This window comes from Ischnura elegans, chromosome 5 (genome assembly GCF_921293095.1).
Source record: "Ischnura elegans chromosome 5, ioIscEleg1.1, whole genome shotgun sequence".
Taxonomy (NCBI): domain Eukaryota; kingdom Metazoa; phylum Arthropoda; class Insecta; order Odonata; family Coenagrionidae; genus Ischnura; species Ischnura elegans.
Window position 1 is genome coordinate 93,104,987 of NC_060250.1, and position 27,521 is coordinate 93,132,507.

Sequence of the window (27,521 nt, forward strand, 5' to 3'; positions counted from 1 at the left end):
TCCCTCCTTAATCTCATACTGTTCAAGGCTTTCTACACCTTATTCACCAAATTATATTCCTGAGAGGCTATGTTGAATATTTAGAGATTGACTTGGATTACGGAATAATCCCCAACACTCATTACTTTCTCATTCGGTGAGTCTGCACTTACATGCCTGAATTAATATTGATGGATTAAAGCACACTCTTTTCATTTTTTCCTATGACAACCTCCATGAAATAATTCCTGATACATATTTACCATATGAAGTATCATGCGTAGGTGGATTTATGAAGTGACCCTGTGCACTTATATATCCACCTACGCATGTCACTGTCAAAAGTCAATGGATGATTCCAAGAAATAGGAAAACACGGCAATAGGATTACATATACAAAAATTTGAGAACAGAGAGGCTTTTATTTCGTTTGCACAAATGTTACTTCCACTCACATCCTTTACGAATGAAAATAATATGTATTACAACTCTTGAATGGCAAAGGTTAGAGAATCTTAAATCAGACCTTAACCATAATACATACCATCATTAACTTAATCACAATGAGTAATCTGATTAAATTAAGATAGAGAATCTCTGAAGAAATAATAATGCAATGGTTATGCTGAACAATATATAAAGGACCTTTTGGATATGAATAAAAAGATTTCATTTTTTATCACACAATATTTAACAGTCCTTAGTATGGTCTCACCTTGAAAATCACTGACTCAGCACTCAACAAAAAGTTCTTCCAAAAATGTTAGAATTCCCGGAAAATGGAAGAAATCATTCGCCGACTTTCATAGGTAATCAATAGCCAGCCATTTGCAATTTCACTTCTGTGAGTAGCACAGGTAAGTACATGTTATGGCTTGACTCAATAAATATAGAGCACTGGGGTTTACTTCACTCCAGAACATGGAAGAACATTCCACCATAACTGCATGCATTTTTTAACCCTTGATAACAGCAATTGGCCTAAGTTTTATGCACTTCTTGCTTATTCCAGCAGCATGGCAGGTGTCCACGACATCAGTCACATTCTTATAGGATTCAGGAGCTTCTTCCATCACCAACTTGGGAGATGCCACTCTAATTGAAATGCCCATTTGTTCTAGCCTATTCAGCACTTCCTGGTAATCCAAATTCCTTCTAGACTTAGCCCGGGATAATGCACGACCCTGAAATAGGAAATGACATGGTCATAACAAATATAACTGGGAATCCTGAAAAATGGCAACTAAACTTGAGAGAAAGCTCTGTAAAATGTATAGCCCGAGATGTGAAATATTTCGGCACAATTTCATCCTTCAGCAGTGAACGTATTTAGGTGCTTCTTAAGAAAAAATTGAAAAGAATTGAATTAGTAGCATGAAATTATTCGCAGTTTTAATTCCATATAATCGTTGCTGATATTTAATAGAATACAGACATATCCATGAATGTGTATAGGCCATTAAAAAGGTGAGTCAATAGCCACTTAGCCTGTGGGTATGGTGAGGTCCAAGTTGCCTGTGCCAAATTCCCTTAGAAGTGTGTATGTATTTAAATTGTAAAGACCCTGAAAAGTAATAATAATATAGCCACCCAGCCAGTAGTTAGCCTGGTGGTCACAATTTCAACTCCTAATTTAATTGACACTTCAGGGAGCTCGATAGAAAATACTCCCAACTCTTTTAATGCCTATATTTGATTGTAACAACTATCTAGATTCAGGCATAAAATCACCTCAATGGAGGTCTTAAATTATTTCTGTATAAAATTGAATCACCAAAAGTCACCTTAGAAAAATAAGTAATACCGATGATATCAAGAGTGAAAGGGCCAAAGAACTGAATACAGTGATAGGCTCTGACCCCTGCTAACCTAGATATCAATGAAATATGTATAAACATAAGTAAAACCGGTAAAACCTTTAAAATATGAACAAACTACTATAAAACTAGTCCAACAAAACATAAAAATACAAATAAATATTTTTTAGGGCTTACCTAGAAATTTGGAATACCGATAAGTTTTTATCCTTACCATTACTTATGAATTAATCACTAAGTTCCATCAATTATTATACAAAATATTCTGGCTAACCACTTTGATGTATGACTTCCTTCTTCAGTTTTTCCTCTTCAGTCTCCGGAAGACTTTTCTGTTCATGCTTGCACTAACTAAGAACTAAGCCTATGAGTTCAATGAAAATGAATATCTTTCCAGGATTTGATGCTCACATCATACATGCATGTACCATGCATTTTCTTCTCAAACAATAATTCATTGATTCTCACCACGTTTTCTGCTCACAAACGACATCCTCATTTAGGGTAAGGCAAGCAATCAATAGCAAATTCGACTACGGAGCATATCTGATGCCTAATTTTCCACACATTCCTCACAAATGTAACGTTCATAACCTCTTCCCAACCTTCCATAGTAACGTAGCCCGGAAATCATATATTTTTGTACCGCATGATATTTTGTTAGCAATGATCAAAGACCTATCAAATTACATTGGTTTGGGAAACACAAAAATTATCATGTTCACAACACATTATTTACATAATAATCATGGTATCATTTATAATATTCAGTTAACAGCGTTCCTCTCTTGGCAAAAAAGTAAAGATTGTCAATGATGGAAAGGGAACACCCATAGAGCTCTAATGAGAGCAAAATGTTGATGGCGATTGAATTACTGCCACTGATAACCTACTTATGTGTTTATTTTACCATTAATGTATTTTTTTAAAGAATAACTTCTAAAACATGACTATCACTCTTAAAATTAAAAAAATCTTAAAAATTGATAACGTCTACATGATGACCATCATTTAGAAGTAATTATTTTCAGATTTTTAGGTTAGAAATACATCCCTGAAAAGGGACATTGAACAGTTATGACAACTCTATCCCTCAGAAAGGCTTAAATTATTAGATTATGATAAGGATGAGATAAGACTATGAATCAGTAATTTTTACTTACAGCCCCATGACAGGTTGAGCCAAACGTTTCCTGCATTCCCTTCTCGGTTCCAGTGAGGACATAACTGCATGTTCCCATAGTTCCGCCAATTAACACAGGTTGGCCAGTCAACTGGTAATCCACGGGAATCAGTGGATGGTGAGCAGGGAAGGCTCGAGTTGAACCCTGATCAGATTTAAGCAGGGATTAACAAATAGCAAGTACAGCACACTCCCGATTATCCGGGCTAATGTTGGGGAGAGAAGACACGAATAAAAGATACAGTGTCCGGCGTGATACGGTGGAAATCTTTGATATTCAGCTTCGTAAAACCACTTGTCTTTTTCCACACACTTTTATTTAAACAGACCATGGTTTCGGCAACTCGTGCCTTGTACCTTGATAATGGCACGAGTTGCCTAAACCATGGTTGGTTTAAATAAAAGTGTGTGGAAACAGACAAGTGGTTTTATTAAGCTGAACGACACAAATAATCGGAAAACACTGATAACCCAAACTTTCACTTATATGCTTTGTAATTTTCATAATTTACACAAAACAAACAATACATTATTATTTATGCAGTTATTCTGTTATTTTAGAGTGCTTCCCAGACTCATTGAGAGCTTTCTTCACCAGTTTGCAATCTTTTTAGATGCAATAACATGGTTGTACTCGTCAGTGGCACAGCGAGGGGGGGGGTTTTAGGGGATAAACCCCCCCCCCCCCAGAGCAAACAGAAAATTTTAAGTTAAATCTATTTCACTTAATTGGATTAATATTGCTTCAAGAATAGTGTGAGGATTAATAAAATATCCCTCAGAAGGCCGTAAAAATCAACATTTTGAACCATTTATCTTAATTTTTTCCAGCGGAAGCCCTCCGCACCTCCCGCTAACCCTGGTGGGTATGCATAACCCCAAGCAACCCAGTATTAGTTGCGCCTGAAACCCCCCCTAGCCTTAATTCCTAGCTGTGCCCCTGGTACTCGTATTATTAATGCTCTATTTAAAGCCTGGTTTCGAAAACCACACTTCCATGGATGTTTGATCACAGATACAGAAAAGTGGTTTGCACGAAAGCTTCCAAACCACTGCTCGACGTCGGAAACTACACTGTCAGGAACAACGCCACGTAGTCACGTCTCACACAAGTTGCCCGGGTTGCAACTGCTGAGGGATGTGAATTCGTGCTTGTGCACTGCAAGGCTTGGAAAACAGGAACATGGTGTTCCTGTGAATTCAGCTAACGTGCGATGGCTTCCATTTTGCGACGGGGATTCTCACGGAAATAATAAGACCGGTGTGCATTGATACAGTAATTCCCGTGATTTTGTGTCTGATTTTATTTTTTATAAATGTAGCGGAAAATATTGAGCAAGAGTGAAAATCATGCATGGATAATCCACAACACGAATATACCGCAGCCGGATAATCAGGAGTCTGCTGTATGTAATATGCATACACGAAAGAGAAAACAACAAAGATGACATAGAAATTTAATGAAAACTTACGTGAAAGTAGCCACTGCTATAAATTGACAAGTGTAAAAGTTATTTTTAAAGATTATTAGGATGGGTTGAAAACAATTCAATGTTTTTGCAATGATATATGACACTGAGCACAAATCACATTATTACAAATATAAAAAGGAAAATGATAATCATAACCGTAATGATTTTTTTCAAAATTTCAAGACCAAAAAAAAAATGCAATATTCACAATCAATAATAGAGCATCTTAAAAAATTCTAGACCCGCTAAAAAATCACAATATGTTTCTACATCAATGATAAATTCTCACCTTCCTGTGAACTAATAAGGTTTTCTGTTTGCCGTCAACAATGTGCTCCTCTATTTTAGCTATGTTATGTGAAACATCATAAATGACATGCATGTCCAAGTCATCAGGTGTTAAGTGGAACTGCTTTGCAAATGCCTGTGGATGACCAGAAAAAAGATAAAGATTAGACACAAAGTGAAAACGGCTATTAAAAAGGCATATTTAAAGCTAAAATGAGCTTTGCATAGTTTTCCAAACTGGTAAATGGAACGATGGTTATGAAGAAAAATAACATCAACGGAGTATTCAGAAAAATCTTTGATGGGAGGTGGATTTAAATGAAGAAGAGATAAATTTTGAACCCCTTCACCACCCACTAATTACTATATACAGCCTTACAACAGGCCATACCTCATCACCAGTACATCTAATGACATTTTTAACTGAATCTTATGCATTGCTGATCATTTAAATAGCACATACATACTTCCTTTTACAATGAGTACACTTTTTTACAAGCAAATTGACTAACTGAAAGAAGACGCCATAATGCAGTGATTTAAATTCAGCTTTCATTATCAGGGTGTTAAGTTTGATAAAAAAGATAACCAAAATCACAAAATCTTGGACGCTGCATCTGACTGAATACGCAATGTACATATGAAAAAAACACTTTTTTTCATGAAAAAATAAACATTCACACTAATGATGCCTGATGATACAAAGATCCCAAATATGTACAGCAAATGAGGGTGTAACTTCTAAGCTCTTCGAAGCTTAGGTCTTCGTAATACGATCCCTGCGCGAGCTGAGACCTTTTATTTCGGAGAAGAGGAAAGCTTCAGAGGGGGGGAGGCGAGTTCTGAGTGGAGGGGGATAGCGGATCTTGGGAAATGCGCTAATGTAACTATCCTATGGCACTCAGCTTCTCCCTAGAGTAATTCAATCTCCTGGGGGTGTCTGTCGTTATTAGCCACAAACAACACGTTGTAAACACTTAGTCTCATTTTCATCAAACGATGGATGCGAGAAAATTATACGACGGGACCGCGATCTTCATACGATTAATGAGGGAAAACGATACTTCGGAGAACGATGGATGTGGGAAAAAATTACATTGCCTTTATGGAACTTTATTTGGGACCAGGAACGGCGAACGATGAATGCGGGAACAATAGATCGGGGTTCCATTGTATAATGCACTTGGTTTTAAATATATAAAGACAAAATAAATACCAGCTGAAAAACGTTAGTTTCACTTTTACTATATTATTCACATAGATTCAAACCAGGTGAGGTAGTCTATTGAGAGCTATTGCCATAAATTGAAAGCCTATTTGCCGTAGAAATGTTTCCTTAAGTAAAATTCCAATGGCAAACTCATATTTCGAAGCATATGGCATGTGCCCTAATTTTGTGTGGGAACCGAACTTCGAGTTACAAATCAGATAATTTTCGTAAATGGTTCATTCTGGGTCCATTAGAAATGCAAGTTATTTCATTCGTCCTTTTTCCAATACAAGTCAATCCCAAGCTATCACTGAAATTGAAACGCTTAGACAAAATAACAGACTTCCGCCATTAAAATGAAAAATATCGGTCAATGTGTCGTCATATATTACGGACCAATTACTACACTTCGAATATTTGTGTGTAGAGAAATGCGTAGACTAAGAGTCTGCATGTGCCTGACCATGGAACATGATTAACATATCGAATTTGATAAGTCAATCGTAGCATTATTATCAATATTGAGATATTTTTAAGGTTTCATGGCGAAATACACGGCTTTTTCCAGGTTTTTTCACGGTAGACGAAATTCACGGCTTTTTCACAGTTTTAAGGTTTTCACGGTTGAGTGGGAACCCTGTTAATTTTTACAACTAGACATATTGGAATTTGCATCAGCAGCTACCATCCTACCACAAATGAAAAAAAAATAGGGATCATCTATAAGTCATTTAGCAGACAAAATAGGGACTATCAATTTACTGATGCTGGAATCATCATACAATATTCCAGACATTGGAAATATCTAATGCATGCTCATAAACCAATAGTAAGATAAAACTAAACCATTTGATCCTTAACTCTTGAAAATAAATTGAATTAAAACTAAACCTTGTCATCTACATTTTGGGAGTCATTATGGTGCACTTTATGATGAATAAATAGAGGCATAATTTAAGTCCCATTGAGTAAAGTGACAAATTTTAACGACAAAATGCATAACTATAATGACATCATTCACTAAATAAACTGATATTAAAATTTTCCTCCAGTGCACTGGACAAGACTGCCTCAATGTACAGATTCCTAAAGGCCTCATGATTTAATAACATGAATGACTATTATATGTGCAAATTTTGGGGTTTCTAAAATTTTAATGGAAATTGACAACCTGGTAACTAATTTTTTTAAAATTATGACGAAATTTTAGATGTGTGCTACGGACTACTTCATAATCAATCGACAACTTGTCCAGGTTTTAATGAAAATTTTGGTGAGTTCATCAACTGAACTGATTAATATTAACCTTATAATGAAATTGCACAAATGACTCCATTTTTATTGTGAGCTAAGTAAGTACGTGGAGCAAGGTTTTCATAGAACTTCATAAACTCCAAGGAAAATTAACAAACAATATTCATGCAATACATGCATTAATGTGAAACTTTTGGTACTTACTTGTCTACTAAGGAATGTCATAGAGCTTCTGTTAACCCAAGCAAAGTTAGCAGCAGCAGCCATGGATTTCAAATAGTCTTGACCTTCGACAGAATTAATCCGAGCACAAGCTAGCTGTCTGTCATTTGTCTCAATGTTGTCTCTCTTCATAGCCTTTTCCATCTGAACCAGTGCATCTAAAGAAAAAGAGTCAATCATTACAGCCAAATAACGAGAGAAGCTACGTGCATTGAAGATAATCACTATTTAATACCATGATGAACAAAAAAATCACATTTAAATATCTTCTTTCGCTTTCCTGGAGCACAAATTTAATCAATTATGTTTTTCATTGGTATGGGTTAGGCTCTCCCTTGTAACTAATTTTTCAATGCTTAATTCAATCATTAACATCAGTGCTGAAGAATGTAGTGTTAAAAGGCTATAAGGTATTTCTACGTTTCCCCTTGCTCAATTAGGGTTGAGTGGTTGTTACTAGTGAGGGGTATCTGTAATTTTCTTTGATACTGCTTCTGCTAGATTGTCTTCAACACTAGTTTCCAACACACACTCAAAAGAATTCTGTTAGACCTGAAACAGCTAATCATTTTTGATTTTTATTATTACAATCATATCATATAATTTATTATTTTATAGTTTAGATTTTTATCTGAGGCCACTAAGTGGAAAGGGTTGGGAATAATTATTTCAAGATGAGAGAGCAGATCAACAATGGGGAGATTATGAAGGGTGGGGTAAAGATATTTTACAGTGTCGAGGAAGAGGACTATTGAAAGGTTTGAGATTCATCAGAGGCCCATATGAGTGAAAAGAAATCTGTTAAAGGGGACCATGGCTGGAAAAAAGTGATTTCAGAGACAAGAGGGCTTTGCATTTCAGTAAATCTATATAGGTGTCTAACAAAAGCCACAGATTTGGATGAGATGTGTAGAATGAGAGGGGTGAATGTTAGTTTTGAGTCAAAATGCACTCTACTACTACGTGATGTACTATAGGACTGGATGGCCAGAGAAACCATAGAATGATTTTAAAGGATACACGCACAATAGAAAGGTCAGGGTTTTAATGTTAGTGGATTTATCTTCAGCTTCAAGGTGAAACTCAAATCAAAATGTCAAATAGAAATATGGGCATCCCAAAGGATAGAACTCTCGGTAAAACTGTCAACTCAGGAAACCTTGCGGTCATCAGTATACAGAAGAATTCCTCAGTCACGCGATAATTCAGTACAACTAATAGATAGGTGATACTATCAATATAAAGGGAACACTGGAGGGGTCAGAGCACACTACTTTGGGGGACTAAGGGATATAGAGGCAACTAACAACAATTGGTTTTTGATTGACATTGGAGCTATAGCGAGCTCGCATTTTAATGAGTGATTTTATAGGGACTTTCAGCACTCATTACAACAGACTTATACTGTACTTTTATTGGAAATCAGGTGCTTGGTTCTACAGTACATAGTTCAAAGTGAATAGTGACATGGATATAGTTGATGTGAGCGGGAAGTTTAAAACGAGAGCTAAAAACCTCACCTGTTGCAACTTGATGCCCAAATCCTCTGCTGCCAGAGTGAATCATCACGCAAATTTGGCCTTTGCTCTCAATTCCCATCTTGCCTGCAGCCCACTTGTCATAAATTTCATCCACCACCTGTATCTCTGCATAGTGATTTCCTGCACCCAATGTCCCCAGCTGAAATAAAATATCAAAATACTGGATAAGAAATTTGTTCAGCAAATAGAACAGACCTATATATCTCTTCAATATAAAGCTGGATGAGGATCTATTGTTTATGGGGTTCATCAATTTCAATGTAACTACTTTGAATCATGCCAATAGGTAATGATTTCAGGTAGAACCTATCTCAGTTATATGTATGCTTTAAACTCATAGGAACTGGATGAGAAAAAAGTTCTAAAAAAGTAAGTAACTTTTGGTGATAGAGGAGTTTGCCATTTTTGGACCAGGCAAAAATAGTAGTTAAATACTGGATCACATCCCTAGGATGAACGAGGAATTAGGGGAGCTATTGGCAAAAGACAAAATTTAGTCATACATTAACAAATGGTGCCCAGAAGTTAAAAAAAAAATGATATGAATAATTCCAATTGAAATAGTCTTCGATAATGCAAGAGGGCTTACGTCGCATCACGCAAAAAAACAATTTTTGCTGGGGTATCAAAAATAGACATTAATAACGGACGTACTGCATATCTTTCATTAAGATCCACTCCTACATCTGGGAATTGAAAGACCATATTCAATGCATGTAATTTACGGAGATATTTGAGACACTCAACTGTTGCTGAAATATATTTAAAGAATATCTGTCTAGTGCACAAAGTTGAAAGAAGGAAATGGGAATATCCATGTTACTCTTAAAAAATATAAAATTATTGAAAACGAAGGATGCTCAGATCCTGAGTAAAGTCTTGGCAGTCTTCGCACAACTCACTCAAAATATACAGGCAGCTAATGGGTTATGTAGCTTACCAAAGAAGCTTTGACATTAGTCTTCATTCATTATCTCAACATTGAAAATGCACTATTAAAGCAACCATAAACCTTGAAAATGAAATGTCTACAGTGTTTCAGGGAACAAGCACAAACTGAAGGTACCAAGCAAAGAACGCACCTGAGGAAGTCCCCTCTTCTTTGCTCTCATGCTGACTTTGGAGGGATCTGCATTCAACATCCTTCCATACTCTTCACAGTGTTCTTTGTCCTCTGCCCAAATGTAGCCTGAAGATAGTAATTAAAACAATTAATATTTCATTGTAACAGAGTAACACAGAACACTGTCTTCAATGACACAAAGAAAAATTCAAGACAAGTATTTTTAAGCCATTACTGTGAAAAGACACCATACTTTATTTAATTTCAACATATTCTATGTTTTTTACGGACCTTTGTTGCGACAAGTTTTAACAATATTATGGTCACAAATATAAATGCAAATTCAGCAGATTGCAGTCATAAGGACAAATGGATATAATGGGCTGTCACTCATGTAATTAGGAAAAATATGCAAGAACGCAACCTGAATGAAGATCTTCCTCGGATTTTCTACAGTTTATTGTGACAGGAAGTTGTCTCAGAGGACTAAACATCAATCGTATTTGCCACATACGTATGTGAAGATATGAAATATTTGAAAACCAGAAGCAATTTTAAATATTTTTCTTTACCAATCAACTAATCCTGGGCGACTTTTCACTCACAGCAAATGCCAAAGACTTGTAGTGTGCAAAGACTTGTAATAGTCACATTCATCAACACTAGTCTCTCAGCAGTTCATCCAAATATACTCACCCTGGCCAAAAATGTATTTTCACGCCAGTTCAATAAACTTTTAACCTAGCTCTACCAGTCACATCAACTCATATTGCTAACCTATTGTGCAAATAGGCATAAAGTCTGACAAACTAAATTTCTTGGCCATGAGTCCTTAGCTGTGGCCAGTGTATGCTCATAATTGTGCATCACTTGCGATAAAATGGAAATGTTTAAAAAAATGATGGACCTCAATGACAGGAAGGCAGATTTGGGGCTTTTCAGGCATATAGTTACTCAAATAATGGTTTTCCAGGTCTTCCATGAAGTATTCAGCATAGTAGGTATTTATTTTCACAAGATCTGACTCTTCTGCTTAATAGCAGACCAGAAGGACTAAACTCAGTGTAACATTAAAGAGAAATCCTGTGACCTGATTGATTTCAACATTATTTACCTTCTCTTAGAGACCAGTCCATTCCCATTTCAAGAGCTTCTTCCAAATCACGGGCATTCATGGGAATTATACCTTTGGAGCCCACTCCAACAGGTATATGATCAAAAAGACTTTGAGCCAATTGTTCCTAAAACAAAAGGGAGAGGAGCACTCAATAACCGAACAAAGATTTGCTGTAACAGAAATATGTGCATTAATACTGCCTAAAAATATACCTTTACTGGCAACACATCTTTCTCAAAGAGATTAGTGCGCAGAAGTCTCACACCACAGTTAATATCAAAGCCTACTCCACCAGGCGACACAACTGAAGTGGGATCGTTCATGTCAAAAGCTGCCATGTTACCTGTTAACAAGATACAAGCCAGTCAAAATACGATATTTTCACAGTAAAATGATTTGAACATTAAAATATATGCAATTCTTCTTCATACCAATGGCAAACCCGTAGCCTGAGTGGACGTCTGGAAGACCGACAGATCTCCCCACAATTCCTGGTAAAGCTGCTACATTGGCAATTTGCTTCATTCCAGGCAGAAAGCCACCGACCATCCCCGGACGGCAAGCATTTCTCAACTCGTCGAACATCAACTTCTCCAAATGGTCATTCACATAAAATACTCCCTCGACCTATTAAAAATATCAAAAGTTGATTACTCAAATTTACCCCGTAGAAAGTTGTAATTCCTGCTGAAGAGAGGTTACTTTATACGAAAAAGTAGCTTGCGTTGACTTGAAACCAAATTAGGAATAACGAAGTAGCTAATTATAATATAGTATGCCGACGAGATTCACATTGAAATTTGATTACCGAGAACGACTAAAAAATGAAACATAGGATATCTACCATGACGCATTAGGTAAAATAAAACAAAAACATACGGAGCAAATTAATGACAATTCATTTAAAAGTGTTAAAGTCAATCTCCCAACCCCCTTTTAGGCAGGGATATTAGCTACGGTCTAAAATAATATTACTCTACAAGGTGTCAGAACAAGACGAAAGGCTCGATCATTCCACGGTACGAGAGATGATCATGTTCGTACACATGAGATTCAAGTAGATATAGCACACTTATCGTTTAATCAAGGGAAAATAATTAAGAACAAGGGTATTAAGTATTAATAGCATCTTCAACATTAAATTTAGGATTGCATCACGTTGAGTACTAACATTCATATTAGGCTGGAACCCCTTCTTAATCCTCCAACAGTGAGAATTAATTTTCTCCAGATATTTAAGTTCTTCATTATACTGGCGAACAACCATTTTTTCCGTTCAGTTGTAAAGTATCACCGCAAAAAAGGTAAAATTAAGGTTGCCGGATAGTCGGCGAACACCTTAATCAAAATACGGACTGAAGTTGACGTCCGACAGTTGCTTGATAGAATCGATTGGGGGGCTATCGAGCAAAGGTATCGAGCGTATCGAGTATCGACTTAGACCATATAAGAACTAGACCCGCCATTCCCCACCCCTACCCATGTCTCGCCGTGTGGCCCTTAGAGTATATAGTTCAATATCCTTCCTAAGTCCTTTAATAACTCTATGGTGTGGCCAACATCTCCCCTCCGCTCCCTTCCTTCCCCTCCCACTTTTAAAGCGGCGTGACGTCACGGTTGGGACGCTCATCGTCGTAGCGCATGGCTACGAATGGGGATTCACTGTATCACTGCGGTATTTTGACCATTTTCTTCGCGATTTTTCAATTAAAAGTACTAATATTTATTGCGTTATGTACGAGAAGTATTCTCTCAGCCATGGTTGGATTGGTGAACTTACAATTAATGAACAGTGGCATTTTTCGGCATTGGCAGCGGCGAAAAAATATTGTGGCAGTAAAATGAAGACAAAGCCCTTTGTAAACTTCCGCAGATTTTTTTCTTATCTCGTTAGCGATCTAGCATCATTCGGAACATCGTTATAAAAACATGAAATCTTGTACAAAAGTTGTAAACGGGGGGAATTTTAGAGAGGAAAAGGGTCATGGTGTAAAGCCGGTCGTCCACGAAGTAACGCGGCAACGCCTTCGCATATAGTAATTTTTAAACGGTCAATTATGCGATGCAAATTGAGCTGCGCGCTAGCGCTACTAAAAAGGGATGTCAACAAATCAGCATTCATATTATTCAGGTAAGTAATTTAGTTATTTCATAAATGCATAATTTTTTACTTAGCAGACAGCTCTCGTGTTATATATATTTTGCGATGGTGGAAAAAGGCCTAGCGCCGGCTTTGAAAGTGACACCTACGATTTACGTACGCTACGGAAAATTCTGGGAATAAATAATACCTATTAACATATTTATAATTAGAAAGAAAGAGAGGATTGGATTAAAATAATTTTAAAAATAAATGTGCTTTATAACAATCAATTATATTTAATATATTGAATAACTTATTAAATATTTTTATGTAATTTTGTACGTATGTACTTACAGAGTTTTCAATTAAATTTTTTTAAACAATTTACGACATAATTTAATTTTTTATATTCTTGTCACAATACGTAAGAAAAGAGGATGTGGATTCAAAGATCATCTAAGAAGTGAATCTCATTTTATTAAAAAAATCCAGACGCGATTACTCTGTGAAATTTGTTAAGAATGTGTGAAATGTAACGGATAAATTTCTATTTTTCACGGCAGTATGATATTTCGAAGCACTTGGAGACGCAAGACCATAAAAGATATTTAAATACTGCTCTATCTTCCTCCAAAATAGAGAAATTTTAAGTAAAAACAATTTATGAAAACGAAGAAAAGAAACTAGCATTAGCAGAAGGATGTATTTCCATTCTATCTTTTATAGTCATTCCTTCAGATCTAAGGTCTGTACATCACAAGTTATCAAATCGGTTTTGCAGCGCACATGATACATAAGGCCGTTCAAACAGCTGCTGTTTTGTTGCCCGCAGACGTGGAAAATATTGTCATTAAAATATATTTCTATTTCTACATTACACTGTGCGTCTTCAAATGCTGAACGAATTTTGTGAAACTGCGGAAGTCGCATGTATAAGAAAATACTTGGTTACTGTAAAACGCGCTAGTTACCTCTTTCGTCAGCTGTAGATAGAATTTTTAAATTATACCACACCATGAATTCCTACTTTCTATATCAGGCTTAATGGCCTAGAATTGTAGAAGAGAGTTTTGAAAAAGAATCCTCAAATTTAGCTAGAGTTTAAAAATAAACAATCACCTTTTTTAAAATGCTATTGAAGTTAATGAGGGAGATAAAATTTTGGTAATCGAAGTAGCGAATGAAGTTTAAAATATCTGAATCAAAAGCGGTCAGAAAGTCAAAGCGGTCGACTAAAATCTCTATGACCTTTGACCCCCATTATGACTTTCGGAGGTCAAAATAAATTGTTGTACGGATGAATGAACTGCGTAACCGACTTTGGGACCCTTCAAAACCTATGGTTTGACACGTTGGTTGTCATGATGGCCAGACATTTAACTCTATGACCTTTGACCCCCATTGATACCTCGGTGGTCAACAAATCAACAATACGGATCTATTAACTGAAAAATCGACTTTGGCACCCTTGAAAACATATGGTTCGAAACCTGGGTGTCACGATGGCCGGACGTTTACCTCTACGGCCTTTGACCTCCGTATTAACCTTGGAGGTCAATTAGTGAATAATACGGGTATTTGGACAATACCAATGACTTGGGTGCCCTATAAAATCCATGGATCGACACCTTTGTTGGTATGCTATTCTTTTTGCCACCCTTATGACCTTGACGGTGACCTTACTTGGTCAACGGTTGAATTTTCGTAAATTTAAGTGTTTTTTTTCGGGTTTCTTGTGTCCGAAAACCCAAAAATTGATATTTTTGGTCAATGAAATTTAGACATTTTTCAATCTCGATTTTTTTGGGTTTCCGAGACAATTCGACTCGAAGAGGAGACGGAACGGAAAGACGGAAGGGAAACCTCAGTTATGACAAAAATGTCACATTCCTCATAACGTGATTTTCTCATTAGTTATCAATTAAAAAAACACGAAGTATTCCGCCTACTTTTCATGAGTTGGTGACGTCATTAGTGTTCCATCTCATTCATACGTTCAGAGATAACCGCTAATTGAAGGAGTCGCTCACTGGAATGTAAATAACTTTGATCCACGTGGAACCGGTGCGCAAAACGGAGGAGTTGCGGAGAAGCAGTGGCACGCTCGGCAGGAGTTTGTGACGTCATCAACTTATTCGCGAAAGGGTTAGACTGCCGCTTTTACGTCGCGAGAAGAACGTGAATTAGGCGACTCGACGGATCGAAAAACGAAATATCACTGGTCTCTCTATTTTTCAAGCCATATCACAATCGACATTTAAAAAAATTGATGAATGACTCCATTCATTGAAAGTACGGAACTAATTCCAAATTTTCCAACGAACATCGTTAACAAAAGCCCACCAACACCATCCATACATCCACGGCAGCCCGTTTTTCCGATCTCAAAATCGTCCACAATGCAAGGCCTATTAAACAATAATTTGTATTAACGGGAACGTTGGAAAATTGTTGAAATAAAAAAATAAAGCTTGTAGCCTGTAGCAGACATCTTCAAATAAAAATCATTAGCAAACGGCTGCTATTGCTAAAAGAAAAACACAGAAAGAGAAGCAAAAGAAAATGCGCAGGAAACTTTGAATCTGACTCAGACACTGCTATTGATGAGAGAAAGGTTTGTGAAGACGAATTAGAAAGTGAGTTATTTTTAACGGAAATGGGTAAAGAAACCACTTTCTATTAACGAAGACACCGGATAAGAGGGAGAAATGTGGTATCGGTGCAATACTTGTGAATTAAGGGCACATCAAGAATGTTCTAGATGGAACACTCCTGAGGGGTATTTATGTAACATGTGCTTCGGAATTCAAATTTAACTTAAGGTTCTAAAAGCTCATAAACTTATGTAAGCCTATTGGCAGTGCCCTTAAAATTTTCAGCCTTTTTTTACCATGGAAAGATATTTTTTTAACCATTGACTTCATATTAAGTCCATATTTCCGTTTACTTTTTTGTGATTTCTTAAATGCGGAATTATTTAATATAATAAACATAAATATTTCAGTTTAACGTGCCTAAGTCATCTAAAATCCTCATAATTCTTATTTTACAACCATTTAGTAGGACATGACATTAGCGACTGCTGTTACCCCAGGATATGGGTAATACAGGTATTTCTGTAACTGAACTGGTTAAAGCACTCGATCGGAAATCGGTGGATCCGGGTTCGAATCCTTGTCAAAGCTAATGATTTTCTCTGTGGACTTTTCGCACAATGTGTGATCTGCGGGTGATATCGTAAAGTTAGCACCGTGGCTATTACCCGTATATTCCCATTTGCTTTAGGTATTTGAATGTATGTGATAATGAAAATGCTGAATAGACTGATTGTCTAAAAATAAGGTGACTTCTCTTCGGATAACTTCGATTACTATAAATTCGAATTAATGGTTGAACTATTACCTGATTTTGGTAGGTGATAAGAGTATTAAGATGAAAAAAGGTATCCTACCTGCATGGACGCAATCTCCAGGGTTGGAGCGAGGAGGTGGCCTGGTGTTCTGGCCTGGGAAATGAATTTTAAGTATAAGATTAAATGCAACAGAAGATACAGCAATTTACCGAAGCACCATCACGTATGGCCAAATTGATACTGCTTCATTGATTATTCTCAACCAATATGGGGGCATCCATTAATTACGCGAGGCGTTTAGGGCGATCTAACCGATTCTCAACTAATCTCACGTGCCGGAGAGTGGGGGTGCGGGCAAGTATTACGTAATTTTTTTCCGCAAGAAACAGTGTACAATTGCGATCTCAGTTATCTTAGAAACTACTTTTAACTGATCTCAAATTGTTATTCTAGTAAACACAACTCAATTAAGCACATATTACCGTATTTACACCGAAAATACGCCTTTAGAACAATCTCTCGTGACATTAGAGGAAAGGGGTGGGGGTCGAGCCAAATACTTATCACGATATCTCACCAAGGGGGGATGGTAGGGAGTGTAAAAATCGCCTCACGTAATTAATGGATGGACACTATGGTGATTTTCCGTTCCTAAAAAAATTAAATCAATGCGTAAATTATATTAGAATATATATACGTGATAGTGATTATATAACCATGTATATATTTGGTGTAAGAATCAATCGCTTCCGCCTCATCATTGTTTTGTCGCAGTTTTTAACTATTTATCACTGTTATTAATATCAAAATCGATGAAAGAATTAAATGTGTAAACCTTACTTGTCTCTAAAAATTATAAAAAGCCTTTTATGAGCAAAATTTCCAAAGGAAGTCGTTAAACCATCTCAAGAATCGAATTTGTCTCTCACAATTCCTGTCATGTAATCTGGCAGTTACGCCTCTAAGCCAATAGTCATAAATTTTATTTGCCGAAAGTTTTACCGTCCATTTTGCTACTACCATCGTTTGTCTTCCCTCCCCTTTCCCCCCCTAGAAGCAAAAATCGGAAAATCAGTACCTACTGAATTGAAACGAAAGCATTCAAGACATTTTCATTAAACCCACGAAAAATGATATGTATTTGTATAAGATATGTATCTAAAATAAAACTATTTTTTCAAGGAAATAATCTCATAAAGTAATGTCACAACTTGGTTTGCCCCCCGCCCTCTAGACTATGGCTTGCCCCCCCCCCCCCTCCCTCCCCTAGACTATGGCTTGCCCCTCTAGTTATGGTCCTGGGTACGCCTTTGGTACAAAACTATTCGAATCCCGGCTAAGTAAAATATTTTTTTAATGGCAAACTTCATCCTTTGGTGTATTTAACTTTGCACCCGTGCGCGTGACTGCATACAAAGTCACTTGTTTCTGCAGTGCTTTGACATTCGTCGTCGCCGACCAGCGACAAAATAGGGGGTTTTCACTCCTGACAGTGACTAAGTAAGCACGACCCTCGCCACATGTGCCACAGTGTGGACTTGTGACTTCAACATCTTGTTCGAAAAACCCAATGAGGTAATGAGCACACAAACATGACAATAGCGATTCTTTAGTACTTCACGAAATTCACTTTGACGACATTCCAGTGCAATCAGTACATTAAACGGCTTAGTATTTAGTGTACTATGCAAAGCCCTTAGAGGTGGAGCCGAAAATACGAGATGAAGGCCGACATTTGTTGTCAGGATATTAAAAAGGAAATAGTATCAGGTGTATGGCAGGAGTTTCCTAAATAAAAAAAATCCGTAACGTTTTGACGATTGTTATCGATAACAACACGGCTTCAAAGCGGGGAAAATACCATTATCCTGCCTAGTTTAACCCAGTATGCTTGCAATGTTGCTTCTATGTAATATCAATAACGCATTCATTTTAAGCTCTATTAAGGATATGTTTAAACTACGTGGTATTTTATGCTGTATGGTAAATGGCAAAATGTATAGCAGCCAAAATAATTATACAGGTGATTGAACAATCTACGGCCGTTTAACAGTCGAAAGAAAATAAATTCCCCAAGACCGCACTCTTTGCTGAGCAAAAAGGTGGGGGGCTGGGAAGTTAGAAGGATGACAGAGAGGTCCAGCAATTTAAATACACAAAAATAAAGCTGAAACACTATGAAACAATCAATCGCATAAGCTCACTCACGCACCTAGAGGATTTGCTCCAAGGAACAAAGGTCGCAATCACACATACACTCAGGTTTGCACCCCCTCTCATCCTTTCAATTTCCCACCTTTTTGCTCAGCAAATAGTACGGCCTAGGGGAATTTATTTTTTTCAACAACAATTATAATGATTAAGTAGAAAATTCTCATTTTAAATAAGTGCAAGGGTTAAGAAACAAAAAGTTTATAGGGACAATAAAAAGAGCATATTTCACATACCTTTGGCTGTTCTTGGCGCCATGTTTGGGGCGGGGAGGACCGAGATGTCATGGTCCTAAAATTAAGGAAATATAAAGGTTAAATTATAGTTTTGAATAGCGTTTACTAGCGTAGTATTTTACTTGATAGGTAGCACATATTATCATTAAGTACTTAAAATTTAGAAACACAATATTACCAACCGACAAATTGTAGATTATATAATAATTACAATAGCCATCCAAAATTTGTTATTATTATAAATAAGAAATATATCCTTTTAATAATTTGATGAATAATTCGGGGTTCGAATCATATTTCTTTTTAATAATTCTTAACTTAGTCCAACAATTTAAAGCCAATAAATAGTCATCCATGAAATTATTTTATCTCTCTTTTCATATTATTAGATCAAAGTTTTCCGCTGCCATAAAATTATCCTTAAAATATTTTTGCACGCCCACTCCCAAAACAGAAAACCGCTGAAGACAATCTAATTCGAAGAATACAGCCGATGCAGATGGACACCGACGAGTTTTGAGAAGCTCGAAATTGACGTACGTGGAAAAAATTCCTAGAAAATGCCTGAGAACCAAGAGGTCATAAAGATTATTTTATTTGGAAAAAAAACGCAGCTAGCACTGAGCAGGAATGCAATCCTCGCGTGAACCCTATGCGGATATTATCTTGTCATTAGTGTGTGAATCCATATTCCTTTGCTTGGCTGTGTTTCGCGATCTATCCAGTTTTCACACTCGCCATACTATCGCTGTTCATATCGACGAAATATCTTGTGTCTCAAGTATGGCTATTTGATTCACATCATGTCATGAAAGGATAACCTAGGCATTTACGTGGCCCCTCCGCCCCGTGGATCATACGCTGCCCAAGGGGTCCGGGAAAACTTTTGAAAAATGACATGCCTGGAAATACATTTTGCATCGTTTTTGCATTTTAAATTTAACTTTGAGCTGATGCAGTTATTGAATACCAAAAATAGGCAATAGTTTAAATTTTTTTTATTTCTCTGAGGGCTTGGGGGTTGTCTATCCCCCCCCCCCCCATAGTTACACCACTGCGGTAGAATATAATTCACTAAAACTTTGATCGAAGGTTGGTAGATTTTCTTAAAAGAGGCGTTAATGTAGGCTTATGTCCACAAAAAATCATCATGTTCCGGGTTCAAAGTAGAGAGGCATTCACCGAGTTCATATATTGGCGATGGCAGAGATTTTTCAGAGACTGCCTGACCTCTCCTCATCGGAGTGCTCATCGGAGGCCACTTAAAGCTCACAAGGAGACATCGCCAAAGTGATGTTTGGGATCTGGATGTGGATGTTATTTTCTGAAACTATATAGGTAAGGCAGAAAAAGTGTCACGGCTTTCTTCCACATATGCCCGGGTTCGAGAGATATTAGCTTGTAAAGATTTCGCGCAGCATCACATCCATTGAGTAATCTCCATCTCTCAAATATGGCCATGGCGGTGTGGTCTAGGGCGCTAGTTATTAAACCTGTATAAAGTGTCTAGGGACCGAGTCCCAGTGTCGGAAATAGTTTTTCTCTCTTCTAATTTTTGAAATCACCCATTCGTTTTATTTAGTTACTTCACGATTTTTTAAATTTAATATCAATTTTTGACACTTTGACCGTGACACTTTTTCTACCTTACCTATATAGTTTCAGAAAATAACATCCGAATGTAGATCCCGAAAATCACTTTGGCGATGTCTCCTTGTCAGTACTGTCGGATGGAAATTCAAACCGTGGTCTCCTCGGCGCCTTTTGTCAAGATCAGGCTAATGGCAAAGCCGAGTTTATCTCAGCTTTTCTTTCCCCACCCTTCCCTCATAGCGCAAATGATTCAGCTACAAATGAGGTGGGTGAGACGCCAAGGGGTACAAGTGATTTTTTTTCAGAACAGAGTTTGGTGGAGAAATTAGGTAAAGAAAACAAACGTGATCGACTTGATATTTAGAGGAGCATTTCAATTTCCCCTCGATGTCAGCACAAAACGGAGACTCACTATAAAGTACCCCTTGGCCATCAAGTTTTTGCTTACTTTTTCTATCACTTCAAGGGCATACCCAGGATCAAAACTAGAGGGGGACATGCCATGGTCGTACAAGTTGTAACAAAGAAAAAGTTAAGGAAACAAAAATAACAGCGCTTTATTAATTTTTAAAATAATTTGATCGAAACAATATTTCTATTTTAATTATATATGTTATATATCAATTTTCTTGAATTAAAAGAAAATTTGTTCAAAAATTTCGATTTGAACAAAATTTACTTTTGCTTGTGGGGGGGGGGGGGGGGCAGCTGCCCCCTGCTCCCCCTCGCTTGGTACGCCCATGTATCGATTGCTGTACCTAATTCTGTTTAGCACTCGAAGACAGCGGCGCAGCCTGGAATTAAAGTTAGGGGGGTTTATGCGCAACTAATTCAGGGGGTCTGGGGGTTATAGAATACCCGCCACGAAAGTGGGAGGTGCGGGGGCCCTCCCCCAGAAAAAAAATATGATTAATGGTTCAAAACAGTGAGTTTAAAGGGTTTCTGGGCGATATTTCATGTATCCTTACATTATTCTATGAGTACCTAATATAAATCCAATTAAGTAAATTGGATTTAACTTTAAAATTTCATTTGAGCTCTCGGGTGGGGGGGGGAGGGGTTTCCCCAAAACCCCCCCGCCACTTCTACGCCACTGCTCGAGGAACCTGATTTGTCATATTGACGGGCAACCTGGCCATTTTGATGATTTAATTAGCACGTTTATGCATTCGAAATTCCTTGAAAATTACATTTTGAATTAAAATAAGCATCGTATCTGCCATAATGATTGACGTGTGGTAAGCTAAGGCAGGCGAGGCAGGAGAGACGTAACCGCTGTACATTTTTAATTTTAAAATTATTTGTAACAAATTACTCAGTTGTATTGAAAAATAAGGAAAAGGTTATGTGTAATGAATTTATCTAATAATTTTAACAGAAACGAAGAAATATTTTAAATGATTACCACACGCTAAAATGACGGATATGGGTCCATCTATGCAGCGACCCCGGTCCTTCTCGAGTTAGAACAAAATCCCACCCCCTACTCTCTCCTTCTCATTCCCTCGACATACAAATCCAATAAACTCGAGGCATGTCAGTGAGAAAAAAGGACAAGAAGTATTCGTCCATCATTGAATTTTGAAGCTGTAGGCCATACTATACTCGCACTGGGGATTGGTCCCACGTCGTAACATTTTGAAGCCCGTGGATTTTACATGTATAGGTTGTGAAAAGCCAAGGGCTTTTGATTTGTTTTAATAAAACATTTCCTAATCCGAAAAAGAAATTCAGGAACCGCTAAATGACATCACCTTTTAAGCAGGCATGGTAAGTGAAACGAAACGAAAATATTTCGTTTCGACCCGGAGGGAAACGAAAATACTAGGCTTAGGTTTATTTTCGTTTCCGCACGAAATTAAAATCACCCAGGGGTTCAGTTTCAACCCGGGACGAAACTTTACTCCCGGCAACGAAACTAAATTAATCAAAACTCCGCTCCTCATAGTTAAGTTTCGATCCCAGAAGTTGAGTGGAGGGGGATAAGAGGGAATAGTTTCGACCCATGAAGTTTGACATGCATGTAGAGAGGTTAAACATATAAACTGCCAGTTTGCGTTCACCGTTCCCCTGTTAGTAGTAAAAATTCGAGTGCACCATGCATTTAATGGCGGTAGCCGAACCTCTACTTCATTCAACCACACTTCGTACTCGGTGTGTGGGTCGAAACTTAACTGTTCGAAGGTGAAGCACGTGTTACCTCCGGTGCCAAACATTATCTGTGTTTCGTTTCGTCCCAGAGTTTAAGTAAAGTTTCGACTCCGATTTCGTTTCGACCCTGAGCAGGGATGCCGACTTACAAAAAATATTGGGGGGGGGGGAGGGGGGGGATCTTGCCCCGACAAATTTTATAAGTAGTGAGTTTTAAGTTTTTTAAGCATTTTAGAAGAGTAATATGATCAACATTAGAACCCTGATAACTCGGATCTCGATATTTGGATATTACGGGGAAAATCGACAAGCCCGACACATTTTTTTCCTCACAACGAATTTTTGAGGGGGCTCAGGCCCCATGGAGTCGGCGCCACTGACCCTAACTTTAGCTCCCCGGGATTAAATTCATTTCGTTTCGTTTCTACATTTCGCTCCAGGGAACGAAACTATTGAAATTTCACTGGTCTTGCCATTCGTTTCGTTTCACTTGCCATTCCTGCTTTTAAGCAAGACTAGATAAAGAGCTTATTAAAAAGGCTGAATAGTTGGGGCTCGAGAAAAACGTACGGAATTCTTTTCCACGGAATCAAATACGACAGCCCTAGTTCTAATCGGGCCCGAGTCCCTGGAGGGAAATATTTCCCGAGGAATACTCGGGCTTGCGCAAAAATATGTCAAAATTGTCCAAAAAATTGTTATCGATCGATCGATTGATTGTTTGCATGCGTTTATTTATCATTGTTCATTTTTTCTTATTGATCTCGTTCTAATAATTTCATTTTTCTCTTCACGCAAACAATATTCTCAGCTTCCAGCATTACACATGCGCTATTTTAAAATTTCATTAGTAAATTGGCTGGTTGGGGCGAGTTTAACTCACAGATACAGAAACGATCACGCAAGAGAGATATTTTGCTGTGCGGATGTTTAGGCATTTGTTGTTTCCAAGAATATTCGAGATAATTCCGGTCGTTTTAATAAATTCTGGTTGGGATTATGCAGTTAAATATCTCTAATAAGCACCTTATTTACTTTTAACATTTTTTTGCCCGCGGCTGGTGATTCAACAACCTCTGCCACACGCCTATAGTGGCGGTTTGCTGTGTAGTTAGTAAATGCAGACTACTTAGCGAACCAACATCAAGAGCTATGAGTTGATAACTGATGGTACCAATGAATGTGTAAGTATTCACGAATTTTATATCTCGATGTGATGGTAATGCATGGTATCCCGTGAGATTGGATAGGGCTGGGGCTTCAAAGTGTTCAAAATACTCATTATTGCCACGCAAAAGATGATTCACTCACCTCTTGATGGAGGCCGGCTGCGGGCCTCAAGCGGGACCGTCTCCATGGGGCCCGGCCGGCGGAAATCGCACCTCCACGGCGAAGGCTGGGTGGCCCGGGTAGACCACCAAGACGTCGAGGGGGGCGACTACCTCTACCCTGCGGATCACCCACTGCCCTTCGACTTCCTCCGCAGTAATTCGCAAGTGGAAGTTGAGGTAGCCGATCCCCTCGACGCCTTGAAAGGCCCTCGGGATGTGCCGTGGAGGGTCCTGGCCCACAACTGGGCCAGCATCACCCGCCCCAATATGGTGTCGCTCAAAAAGCCAACCCGGGACGATTTCTTCATCTCCTTCGCCCTCCATCGGCGGATTGGGGGGTGGTGGAATTTCCCTCGCCTCATCTACGGTGCTGAGTCGCTCCGCAACCTCTGCCGATGGAGGGACATCATCCCGGGAGGCCTCCTCGCTCCTTCCGGGCGGATACGCGTCTTGACAGTCGCCCTGCCGTTTTCGCTTGCCTGGATGGAAATGAAGGATATGAAAGTCCTATAATCTCTATATGAAAACGATCGTCCAAGGGTAGGTGGATGCGAAGAAGGGTAAGGGATGGCCCGTAGGGAGTTACATAGGTCAGGTCAGTGGCGTAACGATGGGGGTGGTATGAGCGGGATAAATTCCTCCACGAAGGGGGATAGATTCCCCCAGCCTCAGAGAAATAAAAAGAATATTTAAAACCATTGACTAGTTTTTCCGTATAATAACTGCATCTGCCGTGAGTTAAATTTTAAGCATAAAATGATGTAAAATGTACTTCCAGGCATGCCATTTTTCATAATGGCATGCCTGGGGGGGAGGTCGCGCCCCCTCAGGCCTAACCCTTCCCCCACTCCCAATGCATATTCCTAGTTACGTCACTGGGCCAGGCTCTTAAGGATGCGAAAGGGATAAATACGCTACTATGAAGTAAAAAATTTATATCCAGGGGCGTAGTCGGGGTGGGGGTGGGAGAAGTCTCAGGGGGCACGTGCCAACCTACCAAAAGCATTTCATATAAGGAGGATAATATTAACCTATAAAAAAATATATTCTGCTCCACCAATATATTTTAGCAAAAAAAAGTTTCCCGACGACCCATGAATTGCTTAATTTTAACGTCCAAAATAGCATAAAATGTTATTTTTAGAGATAAAAATGTTCAAATATTACCCCCCCGGGTCGTGCCCCCCTAACATATCGTCCTGAATACGCCCCTGGCTATTACAATATACATATTACCATTATTACACAGGACTGCTGGTAGTTCATCAACTAAAATTGAGGAAAGGACACTCTAGCGAGTAATTGATTTTTTTAAATGATTAGTTCAACCTTTCCCACATTCATTTCCAATCAAAAACGAATTTATGAACCTCATATCAATTAAATTGCATGCAAACATACATAATCAGCTAAGAGTTGCAGATTAAATTCCTATTTTATGCATTTCTCGTTGTATGTGACTATCAATTCAATTCAATCAGGTCTCGGGCATAGGTTATATGCGATTTAAGAACACATTAGGCCTTACTTCTTCTTTGATTAGGATTCTTATTTAATAAGACACTATGGATACGCTTCGTCGCAGTAATTGGCCCTCGCAGAAATTAAGCGAAAGCGATTTCGCATAACGAAGAGAACGAGAGCATGAACTCTGCGCTTCAATTCAGGAAGCACGCCATCGAACCGAACTCATCAGGTTTAAGATCCCGAATATTGTTAAGTTAATTCCGTTCTGAGGGATATTACTCCCAAAATTAAGACTATACGCCACTTTTTGTGCATTAGCCCTCGAAAACTGTCGAATCCTTCGAGGACCGACCAGCCAAGGGATGCATGATGATTATATCCAAGTGGTTGCTAGGCAATATCCTTTCCGCCACGTATTTCAATTAAAATCAGCCAATATTTAGTGGATTTAGGTCTAAAAATACTATCCTACAATGGTTATGACACTTACGGCACAAGCACTGGCCCATGCTGGACTTCAAGTTGCTCAATTAACAGCTTAAAAGCTAATTTCAGTTGTCAAACGTCTGCTCTCGATTGCTCTGAATGCATTCGTATGAGGAATAACAATAGTCCCGTAGTAACGGTTGGCGTATGGTTTCGAAAGCATTGTTGCTCCGGAACCGTCGCAGGTGAAGCATTGCAAATGCAATAATGAATTACTACGTGATATGCAACTGAATTTTATTTTCTATTTATGATTACATGATAAATTAAAATTACAACTAAGTGGCCAATTCATACGTTTTTTAGTGCTTCTAAACATATGAACGGCATTGAAATGTGTTGATGATTTATTTATTTTTTCATTTTACAACGATCTATTATCGAAAACTGTGGATAGTGGAAATTGTAGAAAAGACTGCCGTTATATCGTTAGTTGCTCAAGCGGTAAGTGTGAGTATTCTTTACATGTTCCGTCTTGTACTGAAATTTTCAAGACAAGGTTGAGATCCCTTTCCAATTTAAGAGCGCAACGTAATGAATTGGGCATATCCCAGACAGCACACTGGTAACGGTATACATATACCGTAAGTATACCAGGTGTATACTGTTTCCTTGAGAAACTGTATACATGTTTTAGATTCTAAGTATACATAAACAGTATCCTGAAGCGTATACGTATACAGTATACGAAAGGTATCTGTATACCTTTCATATACTGTATACGTATGTGCTACATATGGAAACAGTATCTGAGAGGTATATGTATACCTTTCATATACTGTTTCCATATGTAATCTCAGTGGCGGATGCATATGGGAGGAGCGCCCCCCAACCCTTTCCTGGCCGCCCGCATAACCAAACATTGCAGGACTACAATTTTAACTTTTTTATGTCATAAGATGGCTTTGTATTTCATGTGCGTATAATCAGTTCAAATAACACTTTCTTAAACTTTGCATGTGACTTGATTATTTTTTTAGGATAAAAGCAAAGGTTGGTCAAGATATCTTTTGCGCCCCCCTCTAGAGTTTTTTTCTGGATCCGCTACTGTGTAGCCATTAGTAAACAATTAGTGCCCTTTAAAGGTTACTCTGTCCGTATACTATTTCCATATGTAGCCTTCAGTATACACAGCGTCCTTTCCAATGGGCTAAAACCTTTCCGTTACTTGCGTGCTCCTATGACCCCAAGAGCTACACTGACAGGAATAAATCTAAATTACCTCAGGAAGGGCCACTCACGCCAAATATGTGGAAGGGTAGGAGCCAGACGAATGGTAATCCACGTGATGGTGTCACGTGAAAAACACTGTTGGAATTTAATTGGAAAACCTTACCAGCTAACTCTTCCCTGAAAACATGGAGTGGGACCTGTTCGCAAAGGGCAGGTGTCATTCACGGCAGCGAGGTTGGCAAAGCAAATAATTACGTTTGTACATGTATATTCATTCTTTGTAAAGGTATCG

At 38.2% G+C, this 27,521-nt stretch overlaps 2 protein-coding genes across 2 annotated transcripts; both read right to left on the reverse strand.

The window, feature by feature from the left end:
• Positions 1 to 381: 381 nt before the first annotated feature.
• Positions 382 to 12,540, reverse strand: LOC124159268 (RNA-splicing ligase RtcB homolog). Its single transcript, XM_046534966.1, has 10 exons — positions 12,318 to 12,540; positions 11,578 to 11,773; positions 11,359 to 11,489; positions 11,144 to 11,270; positions 10,049 to 10,155; positions 8,946 to 9,105; positions 7,408 to 7,583; positions 4,741 to 4,875; positions 2,960 to 3,124; positions 382 to 1,163 (listed from the first exon to the last, which is right to left on the reverse strand). Exons 1-10 carry the CDS (start codon positions 12,411 to 12,413, stop codon positions 936 to 938), a joined length of 1,521 nt encoding a protein of 506 aa, XP_046390922.1. The 5' UTR covers positions 12,414 to 12,540; the 3' UTR covers positions 382 to 935.
• Positions 12,541 to 16,677: 4,137 nt separating this feature from the next.
• Positions 16,678 to 26,143, reverse strand: LOC124159851. The gene is made up of 4 exons (XM_046535754.1): positions 26,061 to 26,143; positions 24,084 to 24,582; positions 19,029 to 19,083; positions 16,678 to 16,734 (listed from the first exon to the last, which is right to left on the reverse strand). The coding sequence occupies exons 1-2, from the start codon at positions 26,077 to 26,079 to the stop codon at positions 24,110 to 24,112; spliced, it is 492 nt and encodes a 163-aa protein (XP_046391710.1). The 5' UTR covers positions 26,080 to 26,143; the 3' UTR covers positions 16,678 to 16,734; positions 19,029 to 19,083; positions 24,084 to 24,109.
• Positions 26,144 to 27,521: the final 1,378 nt, after the last annotated feature.